The 26,569-nt window shown below is 48.5% G+C and overlaps 5 protein-coding genes across 5 annotated transcripts; 3 read left to right on the top strand and 2 right to left on the bottom strand.

Annotated features, from left to right (window-relative positions):
• Positions 1-2,120: 2,120 nt before the first annotated feature.
• EsH8_VIII_001083 (isopenicillin N synthase family dioxygenase) lies at positions 2,121-3,335 on the bottom strand (the record flags this gene model as incomplete). Its single annotated transcript, XM_083270125.1, has 5 exons — positions 2,121-2,545; positions 2,608-2,976; positions 3,043-3,105; positions 3,157-3,225; positions 3,308-3,335. The coding sequence occupies 5 exons, from the start codon at positions 3,333-3,335 to the stop codon at positions 2,121-2,123; spliced, it is 954 nt and encodes a 317-aa protein (XP_083129893.1).
• A 5,203-nt stretch (positions 3,336-8,538) lies between these two features.
• Positions 8,539-11,363, top strand: EsH8_VIII_001082 (HET domain-containing protein; the record flags this gene model as incomplete). The annotated part of the gene is made up of 3 exons (XM_083270124.1): positions 8,539-8,619; positions 9,227-9,629; positions 9,682-11,363. The coding sequence occupies 3 exons, from the start codon at positions 8,539-8,541 to the stop codon at positions 11,361-11,363; spliced, it is 2,166 nt and encodes a 721-aa protein (XP_083129892.1).
• Positions 11,364-23,016: 11,653 nt separating this feature from the next.
• Positions 23,017-23,498, top strand: EsH8_VIII_001081 (thioredoxin family protein; the record flags this gene model as incomplete). The annotated part of the gene is made up of 3 exons (XM_083270123.1): positions 23,017-23,039; positions 23,099-23,203; positions 23,294-23,498. The coding sequence occupies 3 exons, from the start codon at positions 23,017-23,019 to the stop codon at positions 23,496-23,498; spliced, it is 333 nt and encodes a 110-aa protein (XP_083129891.1).
• A 534-nt stretch (positions 23,499-24,032) lies between these two features.
• On the top strand, positions 24,033-25,149 carry EsH8_VIII_001080 (superoxide dismutase; the record flags this gene model as incomplete). The annotated part of the gene is made up of 5 exons (XM_083270122.1): positions 24,033-24,119; positions 24,306-24,368; positions 24,431-24,484; positions 24,542-24,970; positions 25,027-25,149. 5 exons carry the CDS (start codon positions 24,033-24,035, stop codon positions 25,147-25,149), a joined length of 756 nt encoding a protein of 251 aa, XP_083129890.1.
• A 305-nt stretch (positions 25,150-25,454) lies between these two features.
• EsH8_VIII_001079 (uncharacterized protein) lies at positions 25,455-26,234 on the bottom strand (the record flags this gene model as incomplete). Its single annotated transcript, XM_083270121.1, has 1 exon — positions 25,455-26,234. One exon carries the CDS (start codon positions 26,232-26,234, stop codon positions 25,455-25,457), a length of 780 nt encoding a protein of 259 aa, XP_083129889.1.
• Positions 26,235-26,569: the final 335 nt, after the last annotated feature.

Genomic DNA, 26,569 nt, shown 5'->3' with positions numbered 1-26,569 from the left:
TCGGCAAGAACGGCAGGTGGGTTACGGAGGAAGGCGCGGCCATGGATGAAGCGACCGACCACAGTGGGGCAAGTCCCACACTCGGGTCTGGAGGTCCCATCTCCTCCCCGAATGTCTTTCCTCCGTAGGCAGGGGCACTTGGCCCTCTAATATTTATTTATATATGCTCATCTCTCTGTTAGTCATCTGGCTGCATCTGAATATTGTGATAGCAGCGTTGTAGGTGAAACGAATGCATCCGAAGTATAAACTTGCAAGTATGGATATATTGTTTGCGCACATGTTGTATAATCTCAGCAATTTCTATCGCATACCAAAATCTCCCAGGACTGATGATGAATTCGATCAGTATCGTCTTCGTCAAGGGCTTCCAATTGCTCCCTACACACACCATCAAGCTTCCAAACAAATTCCCAACACGGCTCAACATCCTGGCCCGTCTCATATGCACAAAATTCCTCAACAACTTGAGCCGGAACCTGGTAGTACTTGCAGCCATTCTCGCGAAAAATGATGCGATTTTCCCAATCTGGCTCCGAGACTAGCCCTGTGTCCTGTTCATCAAGGACTGTGGCTTTCGGACGGAGACGACGGTCCACCATCCACAGCCTTGTGTTATTCCGCATCGATTTCATGGCGTGTATCAACTGGTAATATGTCCCCCATCTTGGTCTCTCCAACTTCTCAGAGAAAGTGGTGTCATCTTTTCTCCACTCCTGCTGATATTCATCGAGCTCATCCCAACTCCACAACGGGTCAAACATCACAGCAACGTGCCCGAAGCTAACGAAGCCATACCGCATCGACGAAAAGAGTCTGCCAGTGCACAGTGCTGAGAAATCAGCAACGTCCCATGCCTGCATTACTATGAGGTCTTGTCTCGGCAAAACAGTTATGTATTGCTGTTTGTCATTCTCTTTGACCGGAAATATAGCCGGCAGATCGTCGTACTTCTTATTCCAAATGTCGGGGTCATACCATTCAATATCGATGCGGGACATCGCCTTGGATTTTCGTAGAAATCGGACCAATTGTCAAGCTTGTAACGGCGATGCATGGCTGCGCGAGACTCCTTGCATGCTGTCCAGAGACCTCCGTCGATGGCGTAAGTGGACTGCGCATGGTTCCAACTTGCCGGCAACGCATCGTTGGCAGGGAGTGGAGCGCCGAGAACATCCCACTGATGCTTACGAGAAAGCTTCATTAAATGTTGTTTGATGTTTTTGGGTATTTCGTCGACGTAATAAAAAGAGAAGTATTGAACACCACGAAGACCGATCGGACGAACTGAGAGGTCCCAGATCCTGTCCCGGAGCTCTCCCGGCAGCATCGGAAAGAGGTAGAATATAGTATTGCCCATATTTAATGGAGTATGACTGATGTAGTCATGTCAGTCGATTGCGTTGTGTTTGGCTCGGAGCGCAGTACTTGCAGCTGGGTCTCTCGGTGTGTGAGGGATGTTGAGGTTGGATTGTGAATGTGAACTGCACGCGTTTTAATATGGCCAAACCTATGGCGTTTCTCCGAAATATCTCAGTAAAATAGAAAGATGCGAGCCACAAAAGAGCAAAGTATACAGATGGGTAACGATTAAGTTCTGTTCAGGCATGTTTTTATGTCACGTGCTCACCACTCCGACCAGATCGGTACCCTCACTGCGCGACCTGGTGGGTCCTCAGCCCTTGCGTGTCAGTTTCCTATGACCCGGAGGATTGACCAGCAGTGGAACAGCTGGTACAGGTAACGATTAATCAGTCAAAATTACAAGGAAGGACATTGCCGACTATGTGAACTCGGCAACCTCAACAAGAACAAAGCGTACTACAGGGTTTCCAACCGCACCCTCATGACCGACACCATCTTCGGGTACACCGCAACTACGAAGATTCTTGAAAGCAAACACATAATCTTTCGCGCAACTCCTTACGATCCAAATGAGTTCCATTGCCAACCCTGGTAACATTAACCACGCTTTAAATCGATCCGACCTCGTGCCTCACAAGTAATACAGCGGCCCGGTTGATGAGCTGTAGCACTAAGTTATATTGGAATATGTATGATCTCAACAGTAGCAATCTGCCACACCTTTAATCTCTAACTAATGCATTCTTCGTCAATTTCTAAGTCTGCGCAGCTGTGGCCTGAGCCACAGATAATTCACCAAATGCTTCAACTTTTGATGATGCGGCGTAGGTGTCTGCGTATCTCCCCTTAATCCAGTCTTCCACGGTTACTGGGGGGTACTTCGCTTTAAGTTCCCCTTTCTCACTAGGCAAGCATTTTACAATAAAGTCAGGGTTGCCAGAGAAGAAGAACGGAATGCTGTACCGTTCTTGTCCCGACCGATTAATCACCCTGTGAAGGTTTGACAGATACCTATCATTGGTCCATCGCATCATGAGATTTCCGAGGTTGACAACGAGCGCTCCTTTGCTAGGCTTGACTTCAACCCACTGTGAGTTAAGACGGTCCCAGACTTGGAGCCCGCCCACCATGTCCTGAAGGAGGATTGTTAATGCGCCGAAGTCTGTGTGAGCACCGATGCCTTTTATGCCAAAAATACAATGTAAGCAGACTGTCCTAATCCGAAAGAGAGGTTTTACGTACCCCTCTCCATGTCCGGTGCATTTGGCGCTTGTGGTGGGTAGTGCAGAAGTCTCAGAATGGCGATTGGGGTTTCGGTAAACCTGGGTACCCACTCATCGCCAATCTCCAGAGACTCGCACAACAAGCGTAGCAACCTTTCTGCAAGGGACCTCATTGAGTCAAAGTATGTGTCGACCACCTGACGGAACTTTTCAGGGTCTTGTACGTCTGTCGGATACTTGTTCGGCCCCAAGTTGAACTTCTTGTTGACAACCATTGGGTGATCGAGAGGTAGATTCGTCCCAAAGTAGTAACCCTCTTTCAAGTCGCCACTGCCAGTTTTCTCGAAGTTCTGGGCTCTCAAGCGTTCATAACCTCGATTGAACCCGTCTGCATCTGCGATTTAATCATCAGCAAGCTGCTAGAATCGAGTCGGCATCTTTTCCTGGTGCTCACTCTTGTCATACTTCTCTTTCACGTCAAGAGGAAGGGCGAAGAAATGTTTGCTTTGCTCGAGAGCTTCGTCAAGTAAGCTTTGGGGGATGCCATGTCCCACTAGCTGAAAAAAACCTTGGTTTTCACAGGCTCTTCGAATTTCGGCGACCAGTGTCTGTCGACTGGTCTGAGTTGACTGGCATTCTGAATCTTCATTATCAGTATTGACTCTTCTGCTGACGCGTATCTTTGAATGAAATCAAGACTTGAGCACGGTGGGACTGACCAGCCATGTTGATGGTGGGAATCTCCATGATTTTGGTTGGTCGTAGTGGCAAGGATGGACTTGGTAGATTGTAGGAATGCAGAATATCAAAGTTGGTATATTGGAGTGGAATATTGGTGTTGATCAAATACCCTGCGTCTTTGCAGTGTTGCGTAAATCTGCCTTTGATTTGTCCGCGGCCGAGAAGCAGATACGCAATCTGATAGCACTGCGTTGCGGATAACAATCTCACCCGCGGCCGAGATAGAAGTCTACTCTATCACCATAATCTCACCCGCAGCCGTGACCATGTGGGGCCATGCTTACTAGACTGCGAGGTCCCTGTATTCAGTCTGCAGACTACCGATACTGCAGACGGCTTCCACTCAAGAGCACATAATGACCTAAATCGCCAAGTTTTGTTGGAATCATAGTGAAAGCATATTGTGCATGTACGGATTTTCCGGGCTGTGGATCGACCAACCAAACAAACTTCAAACAATCGGCATGGGTTTTTGCTCAGATACTACGACTCTACGATCCTCGTCTCTGGTTAACGCGGGGGATTTCGACATATTTGTCGAAATCGACGGGACAGGACCATATATGATAATGACCCATGGGCTGGGTGCAAACACCAACATTTTCCAACCTTTGACGGAGATTTTCTGCACGACATACACGGTTGTGCGAATAGACTGGCCTGGTCATGGCCAAAGCAGCTTGAGCAAAACGGGCGATAAACTTACTATGCCCGTCCTTACGGATTTGCTCGAATGCGTTATGGACATACTTGAGATTCAAAACGCCGTGCTCGTTGGTCATAGCTTGGGGGGCATTGTCAGCATGATGATGGCGGCAAAGAGCCCCTCTCGAGTGAGGGGCCTGGCAGTCATCGGCGCAGGACAAACGAGAGCACCGCCGTCTGCGGCAAAGTCTCTCACGCTTGACCTAGCGCGACAGGCTAGAGAGCCAGGATGCTGTAGCACTGTCGACGCTAGGGTGGCGTTGAACATTCCTCCGACTAGCCCGAGTTTGTCGCGAGCTCTTCTTCGCACAGTTACTGCAAACACAGATCCCGAGGGCTATGCACAGATATGTGAGGCTCTTTGCGATGATTCACACGTTGATCCCGACTACACGACAATCAGATGTGCAACGAGCATCATTGGCGGAACGGACGATGATATTTCTCCAATAGCCGTCACGGATTCTCTTGTTAATGCTATTGGGAAGGGTGGTGTGAAGCCGGATCGTCATTTACTCAATACAGGACATATGACGATTATTGAGGACGTGCAAGGAACTGCGGCGGTGATTTTGTCGCTGTTAAAGCGTGCGTATTCCAGCTAGAGACAGGTGGAGGGTGGGGTGGTTATCGTCGAGCGGCTAAATTGTTGTCATATTAACAACTTCCTTATGTAATGTTACTCTCCACCGCCGATCGGCAGTTCGGATATCGCCGATAACCATGTGACGACCGGGGAACCTATCTTAGTGCGTATATTGGCGCTCAGTCCTGCGTTCCGTCTCGATAATAACAATGACAGAAACGCGTGTCATCTGGAAGTGAGGCCTGTTCTGGTCTTGCCCCTTTTATTCGCAACGTAACTCTACCAACCGTCAAACTACGAGCCTAAGATGCCTACTCTGCGGAAAAGCCAGCGGGTGCCCCTCTCCTGTACTGAATGTGCCCGTCGTAAACTACGTTGCTCTAAAACAATTCCATGCAGCTCGTGTATCGATCGCGGGAAAGCTGCTACCTGCCAGCGCGAAACCGTTCAAGTTGTCAACAAGAGAGACCGTGAGAGGAGAGTGAATCTTTCATCTCATTCCAATGAATCGAGACGGGCCGAATCTGCGTCCCCAGACAACGTATCTCCCGGAACCAACGACGCTGAGAGATGGCGGGCGCCAAACCAAGAAGAGTCATTGCAAACCGAAGTCTCCAGTAACCCCACAACAAGTGTACCGGCATCGGAGACGGCTGTCACCTTGGAGTTTCTTACACACGGAAGGCGTCACATCTTGGATTTATATGGCACAAAGCCAGCTGATCACCCTTCCATGGCTACACCGTCACCATCCTCTGGTACCCTGCAATATGGAGAGGAGGAGGTGACGTGTGCCTCGATCTGGGACATGGTATTGTCTGCCGACGAGGCTCGTCAGTTGCTCGAATACCATCGCTCTATGTTGGCTTGGATGCACAATGTTGTCCACATGCCGACATTTATGGAGGAATTCGAGCGGAGTCTGAAAACTCAACCTGATGCCCGATGGGTTGCACTATATTATGCGATTTTGAGCGTGAGTATTCTTGTTATCCAAGACCGCTGATGAAAATTCTGATCGATATTTAAGACTACTTTATATCACATGGACAACACCGAGACGGCCAAATTTGGCCTCGCATTGGCTGGTGAGAAAACCAACACGCATGCATGCGCTAGTTCATCTGTACAGTTGAGTGCTAATTTGTACCACGACCAGAAAAAGTGAATTCAGCCCGGTCACTCTACGATAAGAGTGTCCAACAACTTTTTGAAACCAAATTCATGGCGAGACCATCTGTAACATCCGTCCAAACAATCTGCGTGCTGATGCAGGTTGCACACAATATTGACGAGTCAGATTTCATCAGCGTCATGATCGCGTCCGGAATCAGGCTATGTCAGTGTCTCAATCTGCATCGACTCGGCCCGGATCGGTCTCTCGTCGAACTTGGAGACCGACCCACGGAGATAATACTGAGAACTCTCGTGGAACGAGAGGTCAAGAAGCGTGTTTGGTGGTTCCTCGTTCGTCAGGACTGGCTTCAAATTCCATATCAAAACACGTACCTCATACACCCGACTCAGTTCAACACGCCATTGCCCTTGAACTGTCACGAAGTGCCTGAACTCGCAGAAGACTCATTCATTTTGAAGTCTTTCCCGGAGGACATGTTTACTTTGAACTCGTATTTGAACGCCACCTCCAAAAGTTAGTCATACGCCCCTCTTTGGTCCCAGCATTCATGATGTATGCTTGTGACCATTTAAATTCCTTATCAAGGTGGCTGACGCATCATCAACAGTGGCAATCATTATATGGAAGCAACAAGATCGCATGTGCAACTCAGGACATCCAGGAACCACCGCACAAGGGATGGAAAAGCTTTACGAACAGGTTCTATGGGCTGACACGGAACTCAAGCAAGCCTATGCGACCTTGCCTAAATTTCTCAAGACCACAAATGCCGAAGTTGACCTTGGACCAGGGGTTCCCTCGTTCATTCACAATATTTCGTCTGCTCTCCTCCTCTCAATAGCTCACAAGGTAATTGCGCTGCCCTAGGCCCGGCAGGTGATGTGTTTGGAAACAGAAAGCGTCCATACTGACATCATGGCAAACCAGACATGGACTATTCATCGCCATTTCATTCTTCAGAGCTTCCATGATAGACGATTCTCATATAGTCAGGTACTTCAATATCCCTCAAAGCTGTCCAACGCCATTGTTTCTCATCGGTGCTATAACCAGATGTCCTGCATTGCCATTGCCGAGCGCTGTATTCTCGACACAGAGACTTGGAACGATGACGCCGGTACCCAGATGATCCAAAGTCTGTGGACTGTGGTAGCACACACTACCTGCTGTGCCATTATATTAGCCCTAGCTTCAATGTTCCGAGCCGGCAACGAGCTTCTTTATGATGCACCCAAGATTCGACGTTTAGCAGAGCGTGGTAGGGAATTGGTTCGAAAGTTTGAGGTTTCGTCGTCCATTGCAAGGCGAGGCATTGTGGTTATCGACTCACTGCTGAATCTTGAAGACACCACGAAGATGCCGGAGAAACTGTGCCTGAATGTGGAGGCAATCGTACGACAGGTGTGTAGTGAAGACACGGCGGGTCGTCAGAATGAAGATTGCAGTGAAAATGGAGGATTTGCCTTTCCAATGGGCGTGGACAACTTTGATAACATGTTCAGCACTGTTGAATTCGATGTCATGGACATTTTGAAGAACATTCATATGAACTAATTGAATCGAAATACACGTTGGTCATCATGTCCCCCTATGTAATCGATCCGGCATAACTACTGCAATGCTTCGTCGCTTTTCTGAGGGTTGTAACTAGTCGGATAGAGTGCTCTCTGTCATACCAAGCTGTTAGCCAACGTCTAGTATGCATGCGCAACGGTGCGCAACGGATGACTTATGACTGATGAATAAATACTCACAGTTCTCCTCACCCTGTACGGGGTCCTTGGCCTTATCTTCTGGATCCTACATACGAAAGGTCAATCATTGAGAGAGTACACCATTGAAGGGAATAACTACCTCTCCGAGCTTCACCTGCAAGTGCGTCAGTATATTGGTGAGAGGCGGTTAGGTTGTAGATTAAAAGCTCACCAATTCCTTATTTATGAGATCCTGCAAATTAAAAAGGGGCAGAAATCAAACTTTTGACCTGTTGGATGGGTATCGTGAATTACTTACATCGAAGTTGAGGTTCTCCTTCTCGGTTCGCTAAACAATCAGTCAATCAAGGATAACTACTGAGGAGATGAAGAAAGAAATGGAGCAGATACATACTTCCAAAGCTTCTAGGGCCTGAGATTTAGTTAGTATAACACCAATTGATCGGTCGCTTGGTTTAGCCAATCGGGGCCAATGCAGCTGGACAACTTCTGGTTTTCTGTGATATGGCAAGAAGTGGAGGAAGGAAGCGCCCTGGAACTCGTACCTGAAGGTGCGCTTCGGTGGACCCACCCACGATCTGGCCGCTGATCGCCCGAACCGCCATTCTCTGGGCAGGTGCAATGACGTGGAATCATGCCGTGGAGAAGGCGGCGTATCTCCGGGTCATCTTCTCGTCGGAAAGAGAAGCCGGAAGGATGTCGACCCGTCGGACGCCCCATCAAAACACGGAAGGTGCGCCTTTTGGCGGGAGCGAGCGATCCCGATGCGAATGTGCAAAATAGGAGGCTGCGGTGACGAGTCCACCGTTTTGATCTGGCTGCATCTGGACATATTGGTAAGGCTTCCTGTTGTCTCAAGATAATGTATTGATTTACAAGCAACGTTGACAGGCGCACTTGCTGTGAAATCTCTATTTGATTTACACAAAAATGTTTCATTTTGTGGTGTTTGCGGGAAGTGAGGCCTTCAATAAACGCCAGGTTCCTGCGCCCAACATTACGTGATTCCCTCCATCTCCGTGCCGCATGCGTGGGTCAAGACACTTGCGCTCTAACAATCCCCTAATGAGCGGGATTTACTTCGGTGACTGCCAGGCTGTCGGCACTGAGAAGGCTGATGTTGGAAGCGCCGCGACAATTCAAACAGTTAGTCGAGAATAGATTAGGCTGCATCACAAGGAGCCTTGGGCGCTTAATTGACATCATGGGGCCAAATAGTGTGTTGACGGAGTCAGACAGAACAGTCCTTTCACCCAATTATAGCTAAGCTCACCTGCAGCTGCATGCCAGGATTCCCACAGCCTGATGAATCGAGTTTATAATATGGGTCGTCATCCGTCTCAATACTGTTTTTGTCTCTTGTTGGGGGGCTTTATTACCATGCGATTGACCGAGCAGCGCACTGATTATCGCTCAACATTTACATCCACAAAGGACCATTTTGTCGACACGCGCATCAGCCAGAAGAACACGCAACATGAGAACAAAAAAGCCAGGAAAGACAGCACCTTCAGATATCGACTGGGAGATCTTGCGTCTGAAGCGGCAAGTGGTAAAAGATGACGCAAAGGCGCATGCATGCGATAAGTGCAGCATTCTCAAAATCAAGCCCCTCCCTGAATCCGGGCAATGGATCAGGAAAAAAGACTTTTGCAGGATCAACACCAACAAGGGAAAAATCGGGCGCCTGGCAGCATCCGGCTGTGTTTTTTGGGCCATAATTCAAGATCGACTCGACTTTGAGGATTGCAAGGTGAGGCTGGAGCAAGAATGCGTCAACGTCGAGTATGACGGGCAGAAACACCATTCAAGATGGTCCAACGTCCACTACGAAAGTCTTGCCGCCTCCATCGGACCAGAAGCAAAGGGGGAGTATCGCCGGCTGGGGGACATAATGAGGGTGTTGCCGTGGCGGACTGCGGAGCGTAGTGCAGCTGAAATGGGAATGGCTTCTACCGGCGTTTCCGAGGACTTTGTGCAGATCATCATGGCTTACACCAACGTGGATGACTTCAACCCTGGCGAATATGATCAAAGGTCGGCAAAAGTGGATATTAATATCGCCATGCCTCCTCATCCAAACGGCGTACGATACGATAAACGTCAGTTTCAGTGGGTTTCTTTTTGGGTGTCTTTCTTTGCATTGGGCCTTCCAGGTATGTCTCTGCCATGAGATATGTATAGCATCATGCTGAAACTTAACGCTAGGAGACTTTGGGGAAGTCAATCAGACATATGTCGGCGCGCCTGTCAACCTAACGCCGTCTAGCCGGGATACGACGGAACTCATCAAACAGTGGCTGAGAAAGTGCGAGTTCGACCATCACTGCGGCATCGAAAAACTACCAAGCTCCATGCCATCTTTTCTCCTCGACGTTTCTGATTCTAAGGAGGTAAAATTGGTGTCAATACCCGACTCGATGAGAGAGCGCTACATTGCCCTATCATATTGCTGGGGCGTAGGGAAGCAAAAGACTATGCTGAAAAAGAGCAACATGACGGATCTAATCTCTGGCCTGAGTGTTCAAGAACTTGACGTGACCATCCAGGATGCAGTTCATGTCGCAAAGGAGCTCGATTTCCAGTACCTTTGGATCGATGCACTTTGCATCATTCAGGATGATTACCAGTTCAAGGCCAAGGAGCTCGACAAAATGGGCAACATCTATCGGGAGGCTACCTTTACAATCATTGCCTCTGCCGCAAAGGATGTAAAGCAAGGATTTCTCAGCGAACGGCCCCCCACTCTTGGAAGACTTGCTGGCCCATCCCACCAGCCTCAGCCCGCAATCAGGATAGAGGCCCACGGAAAAAGGAGAAAATCCTACTTCAAATCGCCGCTATATCTTACACCATGGCAATTCGACACGGTCGAGCCATGGTATACAAGAGCGTGGACGTTCCAGGAGTTTCTTCTTTCTGGACGTCGACTCCAATATCTCGGAAATCAGACAACTTGGACATGTTACTGCGGTGACACAGTGAATCAAGATTGCGACGGCTGGGTTGGGGGTAAGGCGCATATGCATCCCGGTTATTCATACGGTGAGCAGGAAACGTTCTCGGATGTCATGGCGATCCTTGGTCATACCCGTAGTGCCCTGCCCGAGGCCAGCGAACTTCTCCTGTATTGGTATGAACTTGTGGACACATACTGTACGCGCAACCTATCGTTTAAAAGCGACCGACTACCGGCGATATCGGGTATAGCCAAGGACTTTGCCGCAGCATTGAGAGATGAATACGTCTGTGGGCTCTGGAAATCGGATTTGCCAGCGGGCCTGGTTTGGGCCGCGTCGGATCCCCGCCACCTTGAAGTTCCTTGTCCACTTCCTGTGCCTGCCACGATGCCTCGACCTTCATGGAGTTGGGCGTCGCTTAACAGACAGGTCACATGGACAAACTCTCATCTGAAAAAGAAAAAAGATGCGGACTTTGAGACACTGGGTTACGATCTGGAGCTTTCGTCTCCCATGGCGCCATTCAGCGAGGTTAAGAAGGGAGAGCTTCGCATTCGTGGGTTACTGGCGCGTGTTCCGCCGCCGTCGAGAGATCATAGAGGCGTCCTAGTTGTGATCTTGGGAGGTCGAGAGATGCCTGTAGAACTCGATTATCCGAATGATCCGAGGCTGAGTACCAGTTCCCAATCTCTGTTGAGCCTGTTGGTGGTTGTCAACACTGGCCGTTCGATCTTTGAGGGTCTTATTATTGTAGAGGAAGGGCATGGCACTTACTCTCGCGCTGGCTGGTTTCACACAGAGAACGAGCACCCAGAACCAAACGAGCAAAGCTACGCTGATGATCCTGCTCTGAAGGTGTCAGCTTCGAGGTATCGAGCTCGACTGAGGAGCCTCTGGAAACAGAATGTTCAGGAGTTTGTGCTGATTTGATCATATTAATTGAAAATCAGTTGGTCATCCGACATGAGAACAGAGCTCTTATCGCTTCGGGATATACCAACCACAGGCGTTGTCTCCTTTTAGCTGGAACAGAGGTGTTTCACTATTTCTCTTTGACACCTTCTGTATGAGACGAAAGTCTACGAAGCCTGCCTGCAATTACTAATCTGTCACTACTGGTAAACAGAAAATACGGAAGAAGGCAATGATGCAGGGATATCTGTGCAACTCTTATGCCATCCACCATGAAGAAAGCAAAACACATGAACCCAAACCAAATCCCTGGCACATGCGAATGGTATACCCCACAGCCTCGCTTTTATATCTGGCAGACAGTACAATGTCAAGCAAATATTTGCTTCTGCTGATCTTTGATGTAACAAGTTTTTTCACTCAAAGTTAGTTACCTTGTGGATGACGCAGATAACAATTTTCCAAGCCCGGACTTGAGAGTAATTTGCCACATCGTCTTCAAGGACGATTTCGAAGATCAGGGGAAAGTACCAGACTCGGTCAGCCAAAAAGGCACTACTCATTCTATTCCCCCAGCTCATCCCAAGCCCACCTTACTCATTGTTACATAGCTTAAAAACGATCAATATGACGTAATATGCTCGATGAAGCAATTGCACTGTAGCCGTAAAGTCACCTGGCAGAAATAATTCAATCAGTAGGCCGTGAGACTAGGGCTTAGACATATGTCTAGTAGGCGCTTGTTATTGTGTAAGCTATCAGACTACACTACTGTTGTACGTTTATGGTTCTCCAAGGTACCATCGTTGGCAACATTCAGAGATTTGACTAGTTCGAAAACTCTAGGATCAAACTGGGTGGGCCCCTCGCCGCCCTCCTTATCTTGCCAGATAGATCCGTAAGTCAGAGCCGAGCGAACACGCAGATATTCTCGGTAAGTCAATGCATCTGTAGATTCATCAAGGGGGCATTGGAGCCTGGCGTCTACAAACGTGTTAGTGGCTGGTCAATTTCCTGATGGGGGGAAATTATCGTTACCATTGTTTGGATGTGTGAAATACACGATGCTCAGTCGATCCTCGGTAGTGTCCAAATTCTCCCAACTGATCCTATGCATAGTGGACTTGAGTGACTTTTTCGACCAAAGGGACAAAGCGTCCCCGATATTGACGACAAGTCCACCCGGCACAGTCGGTATTTGATACCACTGGTTCGATGGATCTCGCACTTCAAGGCCGGGTCTATCCGTGAAAACAAACGTGATACTTCCCCAGTCTGTGTGCTCAGAGAGTCGCGGGACGCCAACGGGTTTCTCGTCAAAGCGAGGATACTTGATGAATTTCAAGACATTCCCCGGATCTTGATGCTGATGGTAACTTGAGAAGTATGACTTCTCGAGCCCCAGTTTAACCGCAAAACAGGACATGATGTTGATGCTAAGGTCGTAGCATCCGGATTTGAAGTCTTCGAGCTCCTGGCGTTTGCCAGAATCCCACCATGAATGGAGGTTGCAAGGTCCAAGTAGTGACCCTGCTGGTAACCCGAAGCTGATGCCTTCAGACGCAGCAAATCTAACCAGGAAATACCTGTCAGTACGTTTCGGGAACGTCAAAACTCTGACTTCGGAAAGCTGAAGAAGATATTTACGTAGTTAGCTTATGGCCGTCGTAGCCAGTCAGCTTCTCATCAATTGGCTTCTGGGTCTTTTGCTCGAGAGGCAAGTCAAAAAACTCCTTGGACTGAGGGCAAATCAGCAGCTGACGCGGCGAGAACACATCCGCAAAAGAATGGCTGAAGGGTGCTGGCGTTGATGCCACGAACCAATTGAAACATGTCGTCGACCTTCGTCACGCCATGGTTTGTCAAGATGAAGAACCCCCATCGGTTGCTCGCGTTAAAAATCTCAGTGGCGAATGCATCAAAGTCATTGTGGAACTTCGAGAAGTCAAGGATGGGAAACTCGTCTTTGGTCATTTTGAAATGTTGCAGGTAAATTTAGAGGCATGCAAAGTGGGACTTGTCGGTGTATGGTATTATTTTCTAGGAGATCAAAAAGGTGTGAATTATATAGTCTACGCCCAGTTAGTAGTTACCTCATTTTGACTATTGCAGACTATGCAAATCATGCCATGTGAACCTGGATGCTATCGGCATCTCACCCGCGGCCGAGATTGAACCTCCGATTGCACCCGCCCCTTATCGCAATCTAGTTTGATAATTATGCCCTCGTCACAACAGCCCCATGATAGGGAAGAAATATCGGCCTTAAACCTAACATTAGCTAGATATTCAACTCTCTTTATCAGGCTTATCTGCTTATCATGCTTCTCCTTTTATCTCTATGGCCGAGATTCAGCCTGGAAAAGTCTGGCAGACATTTATTATGAAGTCTGCCTCACACCTCTGTTGCCCAAAAATGTAACAGGTGTTTAATTGTGGAATTAAAATTCATTTAAATTAAAAATGCGTTTCTCCTATGATCAAGTTCGCAATCATTTGCAAGGTCTGAAAGACATTAACGCGTGGAGACTACCTAGCCGAACAGGAAGCCTAGCCCCAGCCGGAGTTGCTTCTAATGAAGGCAAGTTTTGTTACCTAGCCTATACTCGCAAGTCTTTAAATTTTATGAGCGCTAATTAGTGATCTAGATCTTGATCCTGTTCCGGAAGAGGCTCGAACCTGGCGGGGCTGGGATTTCGCAACCTATTGGATGTCAGATTTGATCAACCTCACCAGCTGGCAAATCGCGTCTTCGGCTATGTTGGTCGGATTAAGTACAGTCGATGCTATTCTGATCACTCTTTTATCTGGAATTCTGAATGGAGTGCCAACGGGTATGTGAAAATTCGCTTCCTCGTGGCTGGCCAAGCCGACAATTCATTTGTTAACGGCAATTCAGTTCTGAACGGTGCTCCGGGCGCGGATCATCACATTCCATTTCCTGTCGTCGTACGCGCGAGCTACGGATTCTACTTTGGCAACTTTTGCGTCTTATCACGCCTCGCCCTTAGTGCAACATGGTTCAGTGTGAATTCATGGATTGGCGGCACAGCCATGACTGAGGTGAGGCTCTCGAAAATCCGAATACTGTATGACAATGGCTGATTACCTCAATAAGACGTTGGCAGCTGTGTGGCCCGAGTATCGCTCGATTCCAAATAGCCTTCCTTCGTCCGCTCCGGTGACATCGCTCCAGATGGTTTCTTTTCTGCTATTTTTCCTGCTTCAGATACCATTCCACATCATCCCAATGGCAAAACTGCGGTGAGGATCCAAGCCATCCCAACTAAACATTGACTTGCTTGCTGATACGTCTACAGAACCCTTTTTCTGTGGAAGGCAATTCTTCTCATCCCAGTTTCTGTGGGCATGGTCGCCTGGATCTGCATCAAGGCTGGGGATGTCCAAGGCATATTCAACCAGCCCGCACTCGTATCCGGTTCTACAAGAGCGTGGTTATGGCTTTCGACCTTTAGTGCGGTCACGAACTCTTGGTTATCATCTGCCGTCAACATATCCGATTTTACTCGTTTGAGTAAAACTAGGTAAGAGATCTCACTTTCCTTGAGATAAAAACATTTTGACCTAACCGCGGTTATCCATTAGGCACGCGCCATACTCACAAATCCCCACGATTCCCATAGTCAAGACTTTGTATGCCGTCCTTGGTATTGCCACTGTAGGAGCTGGTCGAGTCGTATACAACGAAGACATATGGAGTCCCATAGAACTTCTTGCCAAGTGGACTGGTTCAGGGGGTCGTTTTTTGGGATTTTGCTGCGGCGTCCTCTGGATGCTTGCACAGATCTCATGCAACCTCTCAGCTAATTCGATCCCCTTCGGTCATGACGTCATGAGCCTCGCCCCAAGGTGGATTAATGTCCGTCGAGGAGCCCTGCTGTGTCTCATCTTTGGGTCATGGGCCCTCGTCCCGTGGTACTTGGTCTCCTCAGCATCTAGTTTCTTGCTGTTCATGAACGCATATGGCTGCTTCATCTGTGCTATGCTTAGTATTTTGATTGCGGACTATTGGATTGTCCGCAAGAGAAAACTCGATGTTCCGGCACTTTATGATCCTCACGGTTGTTACCGATTTCTGGTAAGTTTCTTCTGTTGCACCAAGCACATCGTGGGGTCCAATTGAGACTGACGCGCGTTTCTGCACTAGGGAGGCTTCAATTGGCGAGCCGCCACTGTTCAGCTCGGCTTCATGGCGGTATTTTTGCCAGGTGTCATCAACCAGATAAGTCCATCAGTTCCAATTACTTGGCCTTTGGAAAAGCTTTTTCAACTGAATTGGTTCATTAATACTGCTGGTCCGCTGTTGGTGTTCTGGCTACTAAACGTCCTCTTTCCGCACCGTGCTAGCCAAGAACCACTTCCAGTACCCGTTCTCGTTGGTCAGAGGGACGAAAGAGAGACTGCAGAGACAACAAGTAATAAGGCTTCGTCGCGGGGCGAGAAGAACTATCCGGATGTCTAAGCAGAGTTATCTTGGTAGAGATAAAATGCACAGCTTTTTGATGTAGAATAACTTAGCCTAGTGAATGCCTATATTACCATGCTACATCCGCGTATAACACCGCTACGCAGAAACCGACCTACCAACCATCATGCGGTCAAGGCACCCGGCCTAATTCGGGAAATACCACCTCATCCAGTTACCCATCTGAGTGCGATTACTTTTAAATGTATTGATTGATACATGAGCTTCAATGCAGGGCTGGACGCTCCTGTCATAGAAGTAACTGGTGATGATGGTTTAGTGGCTGCCCCCATCCTACCAATCGTAGATAGGGGCGAGATTGCCGAAACTGGCCAGTGACCACCGTGTTTGAGGTTTGAGTTGGGCATCACGCATGGGCTCGCCATGAAATACTGTGGAGCAAGCGCTGACAACTTTCCCCCCACAAGTAAAAGGCCACAAAGGCTAGTTGATTTCTCTTTACTACCGCGCAATCAAAGGCCATTATAATCCTCGTGTGAGTTGGAATTCATCTGCTTCCCAATCGTTTCCCGCTTGACAGAAATCCGGAGAGCAATATACTGAGAATCACCACTGACACTACAAGGGCGAGTTCAAGCTGAAATGTTTGAGGCCTTAAAGGGACTCTGTCTTGTTTTATAAGTTTTTCGAGTTACAAAAGATGTCGATGATGCCGTTACCTTCTTTCGAAGACAGGTCTCATCTTAGCGACATCTATCACTTTCGTGTAACGGGCCTCTAAGCAAATAGACCCTGGGAGAAGCTTGAGTAAAAGAGGCTCCAATTTCGTGTGGGATCAAACGCCATACCAAGACCTATACTCTTCTTATCTACATGTGCATTAACAAGTCTCAAACATGCTTGAGATACCCCTGTTGCCTAATATTTCTATGTCCATCCGCAAATCGGCTTTACTAAGAAGACCACGGCATAGCAATCTGGCGAAGTTTCAGACCACTCCGTGGCTAATACAAAACCAGCGTTGAACAATTCTTTATATAACGGGCAGTAATTGAAGATGTCGAGTCCCCAGAAACCATCCGCCTTACAATACAGCTCTTTGAAACCTCCTTGATATTTGCCGCTTGGCGGTTTCAGAGAACAGCGGAAATAGTTGTATGAGCGACGCTGTAATTCATCGCGAGGCGCCATGTGAAAAAGCTGAAAGTCGCCATAGTTGTCAGCGTTGGCGAAGTGAGTGCCATTCAAGTGCCGGGTGATTAATCTCCCTTCGTTGTCGATAGAGAATACCGACGCAGCTTCGATACTCTCAATAACCTGGGGTTCTATCGAGAAGCTGAGGATTCTCGGGCTTATCGGGGCTATCCAAAGGTATTTGCCATCAATACCTGGCGCGTTCGTGGCCTGAAGATGGAAGAATGAAGTAGACGAGGTAGCACTCGGAGTGCACTTTATGGTTGTAGTGTGAGTTGATAAGATGCCGGCAATTTCCGTATATGTATAGGGGATAATCTCCGTGGTGAGTATAGGGACGTATTCGGTATTCGTATAGGTAATACTTTTCTCCACAAACTAATTTTTGTCGCTCAAGTGGTCAGAAAATATTCACTGTAGTAGCCTAATAAGTTACTGCTTACACTCCAGCTGGTTTCTGTGGTTTTTTCTGTAATAGTCTTCCTAGCGTCCTTTGTAACTGGCGTAGCACACCCCCCAATTAAGCAGGAGCATGCTTTGGTCTCATCGGCTGGAGGACATATCGACGTTGGCGCTCGTCGGAGGTTTCGAGGATGGTTGGCTTCGAGACAACGCCCATTCAATTTACGTGTAGTAATCGCAAATTTCCTATATTAACCGACAACTGATTAGAGCTTGGGGCGTGAGAATGGGTACGGTGTACGAACTCGACAGTGTAGGTTGGGCGCACTGTTGAGGTGGCTACATCGGTATATGTCGTTTCCTATGTCCACGTTAGATTGGATAACCCAGTAATTATGAAGTCAATTAAATATTAATCTTACAGTGTATGAAAAAGTCTCTGTGGTAGTCGTCTCAGTACCCTATATGTCAAAAAAAGGCCCAGTATGTTAGTGCTACTGCGCTTTAACGTCGGGTCACGTAGACTACAGCCTATGCGTCATATAGGAGGGGACCACTACTTACGATGACCTCTTGCGTATATGTCTCCACGATGATTTTAGTGCTCGTTACAGTAACGGGAGGCCCAGAAATAGTGGTTGTAGTCTTGACGCAGCCTAGCACAGATGAACAAAAGCTTGTCAACGACGCAGTCCTCGTTTTGGTACTGATAATCGCCTTGGAGCATGACGAAATGGCAGACTGGGTACAGAATGCCTCTGCGGCGTGTGTCGTGCCGAGAAGGGCAGCGACTCCCAATATGGCCCAGTTGAATACCTTCATCTTCAACACCATGGTGGGCTGAGGTAGACTGGATACCAGATAGCTCCTGAAGATCGAAGTTATGTTGGATTTCGCAGAATTCACGGCGTCATTGAAAGGTTTTTAAAGTGGACAAGCCGTGCCAAAAAGTGCCTGCAGCTGGACTAAAAATCGATCAAATCTTGCGCCGTCGCGTGGCATGCATGCCATAAGAGATCTTAACCTCCATACGGTGTCATCGACCTTCAGCCGTACAGAAGCGAAACCCAATTGAACTAATTCCGATGAACATGGGTTATCACCAGTTTCAGCCCAGCTCAAGCTAGTGAGGTCCAGACCTCTATCGGTTAAGTCTAACTGCTGTGGCGTCGGCTATTGAATGCAATATAAACGGCTAGCGCACCCTAACACCCTGCTGAAGAGATGCCAAGCAATCCGAGCTAAACTAAACCACACCACCTATGTGACTGCCTCCCTAACACGTATGTTGGAAATTATGCGCATGACCCCCTATTGCACTGGCTCACGTTGAGACAATTGGATATGCTGGCGAGACCAGCGACTCCCAAAAGCAATTTGCGTCTGTGCATCTGAGATCTCAATTTGAACCACCACACAAACCAGACTGTGGCATATTTAATATAAATGCAATAGGCGTTCGTGCTACACAATCCGAAAAATCGTAGTACTCGTTGGTCCAAGTACCATGTTATAAAACGGACGGGGGTTCGGCCCCGAGTCCTGATATCTATTTGCATCTGATTGGTTGCGTTTGCTTTAGACCCTTTGTTTTGTTGTTTCATTCGGGTTTTCCTGCGCGAGGTTAATCACATCTTTGTTATTTGGGTCTTTGTTCTTTGTGGCGCGTGTTTCAACATACTTAGTAAGGAATTTAGTAATGCCCTACAACAAAACTCAACAAGTCTAACACTAGACTTGTCCGATGTGCTAAGGTCATCGTCCCGGAGGGTGATTCAACTGTTGTTCTTAATGGATCGATCCTGTCTATTCTATGTGAAGTCGGCTCATTATTTCGTCCACCTTACGGTTTGTTGGAACAACACTTTGGTATGACCGTACGCAGCAAGGCAACCAGGGATGATCGGAGATAGGTGTTTAGAGGATAACCCAGTGCTCGGGTAATCCTCGGCTGGCGGACTCGAACCACGTACGACGACGTGGTTGGATTCCCCCGCACTGCGAACCTAGCTTAGACATCACGACCAATTGAAGACTATTGCATTGCAGCAACCAACCGTACGTATACGTACCAGAGCCCATTCAACACGGTTTGTATTTCTATTATGTATGGTTCATGATTCCTTGTCTCTCCAACTTCCCCATTTCTCCACCTTAGAAACCAAAGACTTCTTCTGTGTGGCTGGTGGCTGTGGCTGATTTACATGATCCTTTGGGCGATAGACACGGCCTCCTTCGCGCAATTCAAGCGGGCCAAGGGTGTACGTCGCATCGAATGGACTTGTGTGAGCCCAGGTGACTTTTATTACGGTATTGCCAAAGACTAGGAGATCAATGACCCTATATGCAAGTGCAGCACATATGGGTGAAGACCAGTTGGCCACGAATCCCGGATGATGACATCTCCTCCAGGCTTCTTGACGTAGACATCAAGTGTCCACAATATCCATAGCAAAACGACTACCTGGGTGACTCCGCTGGAGAACGTGTTCCCGACTAGTCAGATACGCGTATAAACCAACCCAAATACATTAGAAGTCCGCATATCCCTCATGACTAACTATAGCATTGAGCATGGGTTGTGTGACTGACTTGGCAATGCACTAGAACATTTCACTGCAATAACCGCCAATCATTAAGAAGACCGAGAATTGTCATGCTATTTCTTTATCAAGAAATTCCAACTATCGTCCAAAGTAGGAATATCTCGAGGATATACCTACACATTTAATAGCCATATTGCAATAGTACATGAAATCCTTGGTATATAGAGACCAGCCACGTATTTGGCTTATCTCGTCCCTAGTTCACCCCTCAGCAAGGGTAGTTGGAGCTGCATTGGACGGCAGAGCAACAGGTCTGTCTCCCATTCTTGCAGTCGGTGCACCAAACTTGGCGTGCCGTCAACTTCTCACCACCAAACATGGTTGGAATTTCCGGGTTGGCGACAGGGGAGGCTGAAACAGCGACAGCTGCCAGCGCCGTCAGAAGAAAGGTTGTAAACTGCATTTTGTTTTGCTTTCGTTTGGAAACTCGAAGGAGTAAAAGGGCCTGTGTCGAGACTAATTTAGCTTCTGTTCTAGCTATGTTGTAAAATTTTAAGGATTTCAAGACTTACTGATCGAGGTGAACAAGTAGACTGATGTATTTGCTCTTTGCTTTGAAGATACGAAAAACAAAACATTGAAAACTGCGGAAATGGACGAGCTTTTATAGTTTTTACCCGCTTGATATCTTCCTCTCTTGATCATCTGGAAATCCCATTCCGGAGCAACTCAACTCTCGCCTCCTTCGACGTCAGGGTGCTTTAGGCGCGCGAACTATCTTGTTTGACGATTGTCTCCCTCCCCATTTTTCCACGAATTGTGTTCAGATTCTTCATTTTGGTTTATGTCAAAAGACCCATTTCAAACATGTTGTTCGAATCCTTCTCTCACCTACCAATTGCAGGAACATACAAACCATGTTAGACATTAGGCGAGAACTCACGAAGGATTCCGATACTCCGCAGTCTGCCTTTTCGATTTCCCCGCATACGGCACAGGCTGACAGCTACCTACCTTAGGGAGACAACTCTAGTGATTATGATTAGTCCGCCTAATTAAATAGTAAATCCAAGTCAAGTTAGAGTGAGGAGGTTGGCGACCCGCTCCAGTAAGAATTTGATCCCGGCTTAAGTATATTTCGACACTACTTGGGCACAGCCAGCTCAGGGACGTTCCCCATGGCCATCTCTATGTACCTGATTTTGCTCGTATTGGCAATCATTCCGTCTTGCTCTAGTTGTTCTCTTGTATGTTTTTGGCATGTGTTGAGGCCAAAGTCAGACCTAATTTGACTATTGGCGAGAAAACGACCTCTGTTTTGTGTCCTAAGTGATTTTGACCTCTTCGTCGCGCTTTTGATTCAGTTGCGCCTGGGGTTCCAAATCAAGACAGGTCTCCTAAGTTACACTTTAGAGCCTAGCCTTCAAGAAAGAAGATGTTCTGTCAGGTCGACAAATCGCCTTCCGATTCAGTTCCGAAATTGTCGCCCAGACTATTAGCACCACCCATCTCAGGCACGGGCAACCGGCAATAAAATCGGACCACCCCTCGCTGCAGTGACTTGCGTATCGCGGGGCTTAGTGCCTTCTTAGGTCTAATCCGATATGTTGCGATACTATTATAAGCTTTCCCCTCATTTAAAGTGGGTTCAGAGCGCGGATAGACATTCGCCTGAGCAAAAGTCCTTATTGAAGGTGCGACTCGGCAGTTGTGCTATTGGCTTTGCAAAGGGATCTTTCAGATGAAAAGGGCATATCATTTTTAGGCGACAACTAACAGTGTAGGTTCGCTATGCCGTTGACGGGCATTACATAGAACTACTACTTAGGAATTGTGAACGATAGACCGACGGTTGCGGTCTTTTATACTCGAACGATTGTGCACGGACCACCATCATAGAACAGGATTCTCAACGCCAACACATCCATTACATATTGATGCCATGCTATTAAATGGAGAAAGAACTGAAAAAAGAAAGACATTCTCTTCCCGGTTTAGAGTGAGAAGATATCCGAGTTCGGGGAGGGGATTATGCCCTTTTGAAGGGACGTAAATGTGGAGCAAGATGATTCACACGCGTTGTAGGCAAACGGCCCGCCATATTCCCACAGATGAGTTCATGATGATGCGGCGAGAAGGACTTGGATTATGGAACGAGGAGGACTTGAATTATGGAACGAGAAGGCTTGTGATATGGTGTGAGTTGAGAAACTGGCTTGACTAATGGAAAGGCTATGGCTTTCAAGATGAAGCAGCTTGGCTTTGAGATGAGAAGTGGGTCAGAAGTGGTGCATCCTAACCAAATCAGTTGATGCTTCAAACTCGCATTCGTAAGCAGGTACTTATGAAATGCTGGGCTTGCATACGTGAAGGATTCATGAAACATTTATCCCTTGCTTAGCCGAATGGCTACCGCAGTCAGCTTCGCTTGTGGCGGGAGTCGGTGGAATATCCGATCAGCGGTTATCGGCCCTCGGCGGTTGTGAACAGTGTTCCCGAAACGAATGCATGTGGAAGCATGTTGTTAGTAAACTTGATTTGGAAGGTGTCATTGACGTAGAAAATGCCATGTCGAAGCAATTGGGCATACCTGGAGATGTTCAGACTCATTTCTTGTTGACAAGGCGCTAAGATCGAGTGCCGATGACAACAATAACTGCGCATCTAATTCATTCTGGGGATCAGGGGAGTCAATGCATTGAAATGTTGACCACAATTCTTCATGGTAATTTTCCATCTTACCGTCGTCCAGCGTCTCAAATCATCACCATATAATTGACAGTCTATTTTAGGTTTTTGCAACCAACTACCGCCTCTTGACTTGAGGCGGCCAATCCGGTTATAGAAACTTGAGATGTTGCAATCCCAGGGCAGACGCAGCATGCAATGTAGCATTCCTGAATGTTAGCACTTGGCGGGAAAGCTTAGCTGACTCAGCGTCAGCATTGCGACATTTCGCTGACAAATTGAAGCCGTCTGGGAAACTTATATCAAGCATTGGGAATTACGCTTTTCTACCTACGTTTCATCTCCAACTCATCAACTACCAACGCCGACACTCGTTGGAATAATTTTGCCCAACATGACCATCCACAGCGTATCCTCGTGAGTCTGCTACCTCTAGCAGCTGATTCTGGAAGTCCAATCTAACCAAAATGATCAAGTCGTGATGAATTCCAGGCCGCGGTCGCAGACCACGAAATCGTTGTAGTGGACGCGTTCGCAGAGTGGTGCGGCCCATGCAAGGCCCTCGTGCCCAAGCTGACAGAGTGAGTCCGGCTGCCGGCCAATACCAACCAATATCTACCCACCCCATTCCCTGCCTCGTTTGGAAGTCAAGTCGCATCTAATAATTGAAGGTTGTCGGAGAAACATCAAAACATTCACTTTGTCAAGCTCGATATTGATCTTCTTCCCGACATCGCCAAGGACCTCGGTGTGAAAGTCGTGCCCAGCTTTTACTTTTACAAGAATGGCGCGGAGGCGTCCCAGCTTGCCGGACCAGCACCCGGGATACTCTTCAAAACGATAGAGCAGCTTGCCGAGCCGCAGAACTCGACATAAAAGGGTGGTTTCCTAATACTGTTGTGTCGACAGCTCGATCCATGATAGTGCAACTAGCTAGGCAAGACCAACTGTATTTTTCTGGATATTTTTTGCATGATGCATCGAAGCATTGATAAAATCGCCAATGAGTCTTACTAAAACCACATGTTTCCCTCATTGAGCTTTTTGTCGGTCGTGCAATGCCAGGTCTTGTTCAAGACGAGGCCACCGAATGGTGCGATGTCACGTGCTAATTAGCAGGTCGGTCGGTCAAGGTCAGAAGCTCGGCCCTCTGAGTCAGCGAGACGGACCACTGAACGGTGACCGCAACGTGGCCGCCGAATCAATCGGGGGTGTTATTGGACGCCAACGTCGGCTATTACCGACCGCCTCTCGCAGTCTCACCCAGAGGCTACCTTCTCTTATTTCTCAGACAGCGCTTTCCCTGCATGCAGCTACTGCTCCTGCCATAACCCTCAGCCATTCCAACGACCACCTTCCCCTCCCAGTTATCCAACATTAATAAGGCTGTTACTGTCGCGCAAGGAAACCATGACGAGTCTCTCTTCCACTGCCGTGCCTTCCCAGACGGGAGCGGCTGCATATGTTGCCAATGATTTTGCCTTGTACGGTGAGATGGTGAGTATTATTTATTGTCTTTGCCGGCTTTCCCGGGACTTCAACGTATCCTCGCACTTCTCTCAGACCCAGCTTTGACTTCGCGTAATTCCGCAACGGGCCACCGCCATCGGACAATAACACGGCTGGGACAGTGATCGCAGCACTGCCTAACAACATTGCTCATTTATTACTCTTCCACCGCAGAACGCTCCGCCCCAGATGGCTGTCCAGACCTACTCTTTGCCACCTCTTCCTTACGCCTACGATGTGAGTTTATCATATGGAAGCCGTCATCGTCTTCAACATCTCACAATGTGCTCCATTTACAGGCTCTCGAACCTCACATCTCCGCCCAGATCATGACTCTCCATCATGACAAACACGTAACTTATGCTCGGACTCCAACGTGCCCCGGAACCCCTGACTAACCTCAAAAACAGCACCAAGCCTACGTCACAAATCTCAACGCCGCCCTCGGCAACTACTCCAAGGCCGTCGCCGACTCCAACATCCCCGACCAGATTGCGCTGCAAAACATGATCAAGTTCAACGGCGGAGGCCACATCAACCATTCCCTCTTCTGGAAGACGCTTGCTCCCGCCGACAGCAAAGACGCCACGGACCCCGATGGCTCGGCGCCCTCCCTCATGGAGCAGGTCAAGACGACGTTTGGAGGCCTGGCTGGCCTGACCACTGCATTCTCGTCTGCCCTGATGGGCATCCAGGGCTCGGGCTGGGGATGGCTCGTCAAGGCGCCCGGCAGTGACGGCGGCCTGCGCATCGTCACGACCAAGGACCAGGATCCCGTCGTCGGCGGAGAGGTGCCCATCATCGGCATTGACATGTGGGAACATGCCTACTACCTGCAGGTGGGCCATTCATTTCGCCCTCGAGCGGTTCTTGACAAGTGGCTAACATGGTGTAGTACCAAAACGGCAAGGCCTCCTACGTCGACAACGTGTGGAAGATCATCAACTGGACGGCTGCCGAGGAGCGGTTCGTGGGCACCCGAGGGGAAGCGTTCGAGATTCTCAAGACTGGAGCATAGGGGGGCTGCAACTGAGGTCAATGGCGTGCTGAAGAGATTGTTGTGGCATTTCCGAATAGGAAATAGCCGTGTCTACGTTATTCCGTAAGTTGCCTGTATCAAATATCACTTGTCGCACCAGCATGCATCCTTGATTCGGGCTTCCGGCATTCATTCATTCATTCATTCCATTGGTATGGACAACTTCTTTGAAGCCAATATTTGCTAAGCCCCGCAACCTACACCCTAGCTAGGAGAAGCTATTACTCTTTCTAATTCTGGCTACAAAACCACTGTTCATCGCGCAACAAACCACAGTTAGCCTCTCACACAGTAGAAAGAAGATCTGCAAAAGTGCCGCCCACAGGTTGGCCCGTCTCATCTGTCGCGACAGCCTGCTGAGAGAATGCCAAAAAGAGTGCCTCCCAGTGATCATGATATTTGACAACCACGCCTCCGTCCTGGTGAATGCCATTCTCGGCAGTAAGCCGACCCAAGCCGCCCTGGTTCATGTGCGTGTGGTGGAGGCCCAGCCCGTTTCCGTTCTCCGATCTTTGGCCCCACACCCATACATCCGCGAGGTTCTCGACGGCGGGCTCGAAAAAGGAAACCATGACGTCGTCGATTGCAATGTCGGTGTCGTTGTAGGATGCCAGCTGCGCGTCTTCAATCGCGACCAGTTTGTCGCGGAAAAGGTCCAGAGAGGGTGGCTCGCGAGTATCGGAGACGTCGAGAGAAACTTTGTGAAACCCGGGCTTGAGGTCTACAAGATCGAAGCCGTCATCGACAAGGGGGTGCGTGAAGTTTCGGTTGATCCAGTAGACGATACGGTTGTCCTCGGGGAAGGGAGCTTTCAGATCAAAGGCGGCGGCGATGTCGCGAGGGCGGGGTGGGCCTGGGTAGTTGCCCGCTCGATAGGCGACGCCGTCGTAGATGCTGAGGAATGCGTAGACGGTCGACCTGTCTGTTTGACCTGGAGTTGCGCTGAAGAGAGTTGCCGTGCCTTTCCATACACCATAATTGGGGAGCCTGTCGCCGGATGCTGTATGAACGATAAGGAGCAGAAAGGTCGCAAGAGCTGCGAGAGTGGTGGAGAGACGGGCCATGGTTAATCTGGGCGTTTGATGTCAATGACCAGGGCGTGGCGGGGGTGCTTTTTGATGTTTGTATGTGGACGTGTGAATCTTCAGGTGCATCGGCCGAAAGTACGTTGCTGGTCTTTCAAGAGAGAATCAGAGAAGTGCATGGCGGCGTCTGAATATCGCCAGACATCGAGAGCTTGTTCTTCCTACTTCTCATGCCCTCAATGCTGACGAGGAAGGAAGCCACCTTCCCGGCTTCGCAGAAATGATGGCGGCAATTGTGCCTCGCGGGATTTATTTGGGGGTTCATGAGGAAGGATGCACCAGCGTAGGATCAAACGTTGCTCTTGCCATTGTTT

Source organism: Colletotrichum jinshuiense, chromosome 8 (assembly GCF_051148585.1).
Source record: "Colletotrichum jinshuiense chromosome 8, complete sequence".
In the NCBI taxonomy this organism is placed as follows: Eukaryota; Fungi; Ascomycota; class Sordariomycetes; order Glomerellales; family Glomerellaceae; genus Colletotrichum; species Colletotrichum jinshuiense.
This window is presented reverse-complemented; position numbering and strand designations above follow the sequence as displayed.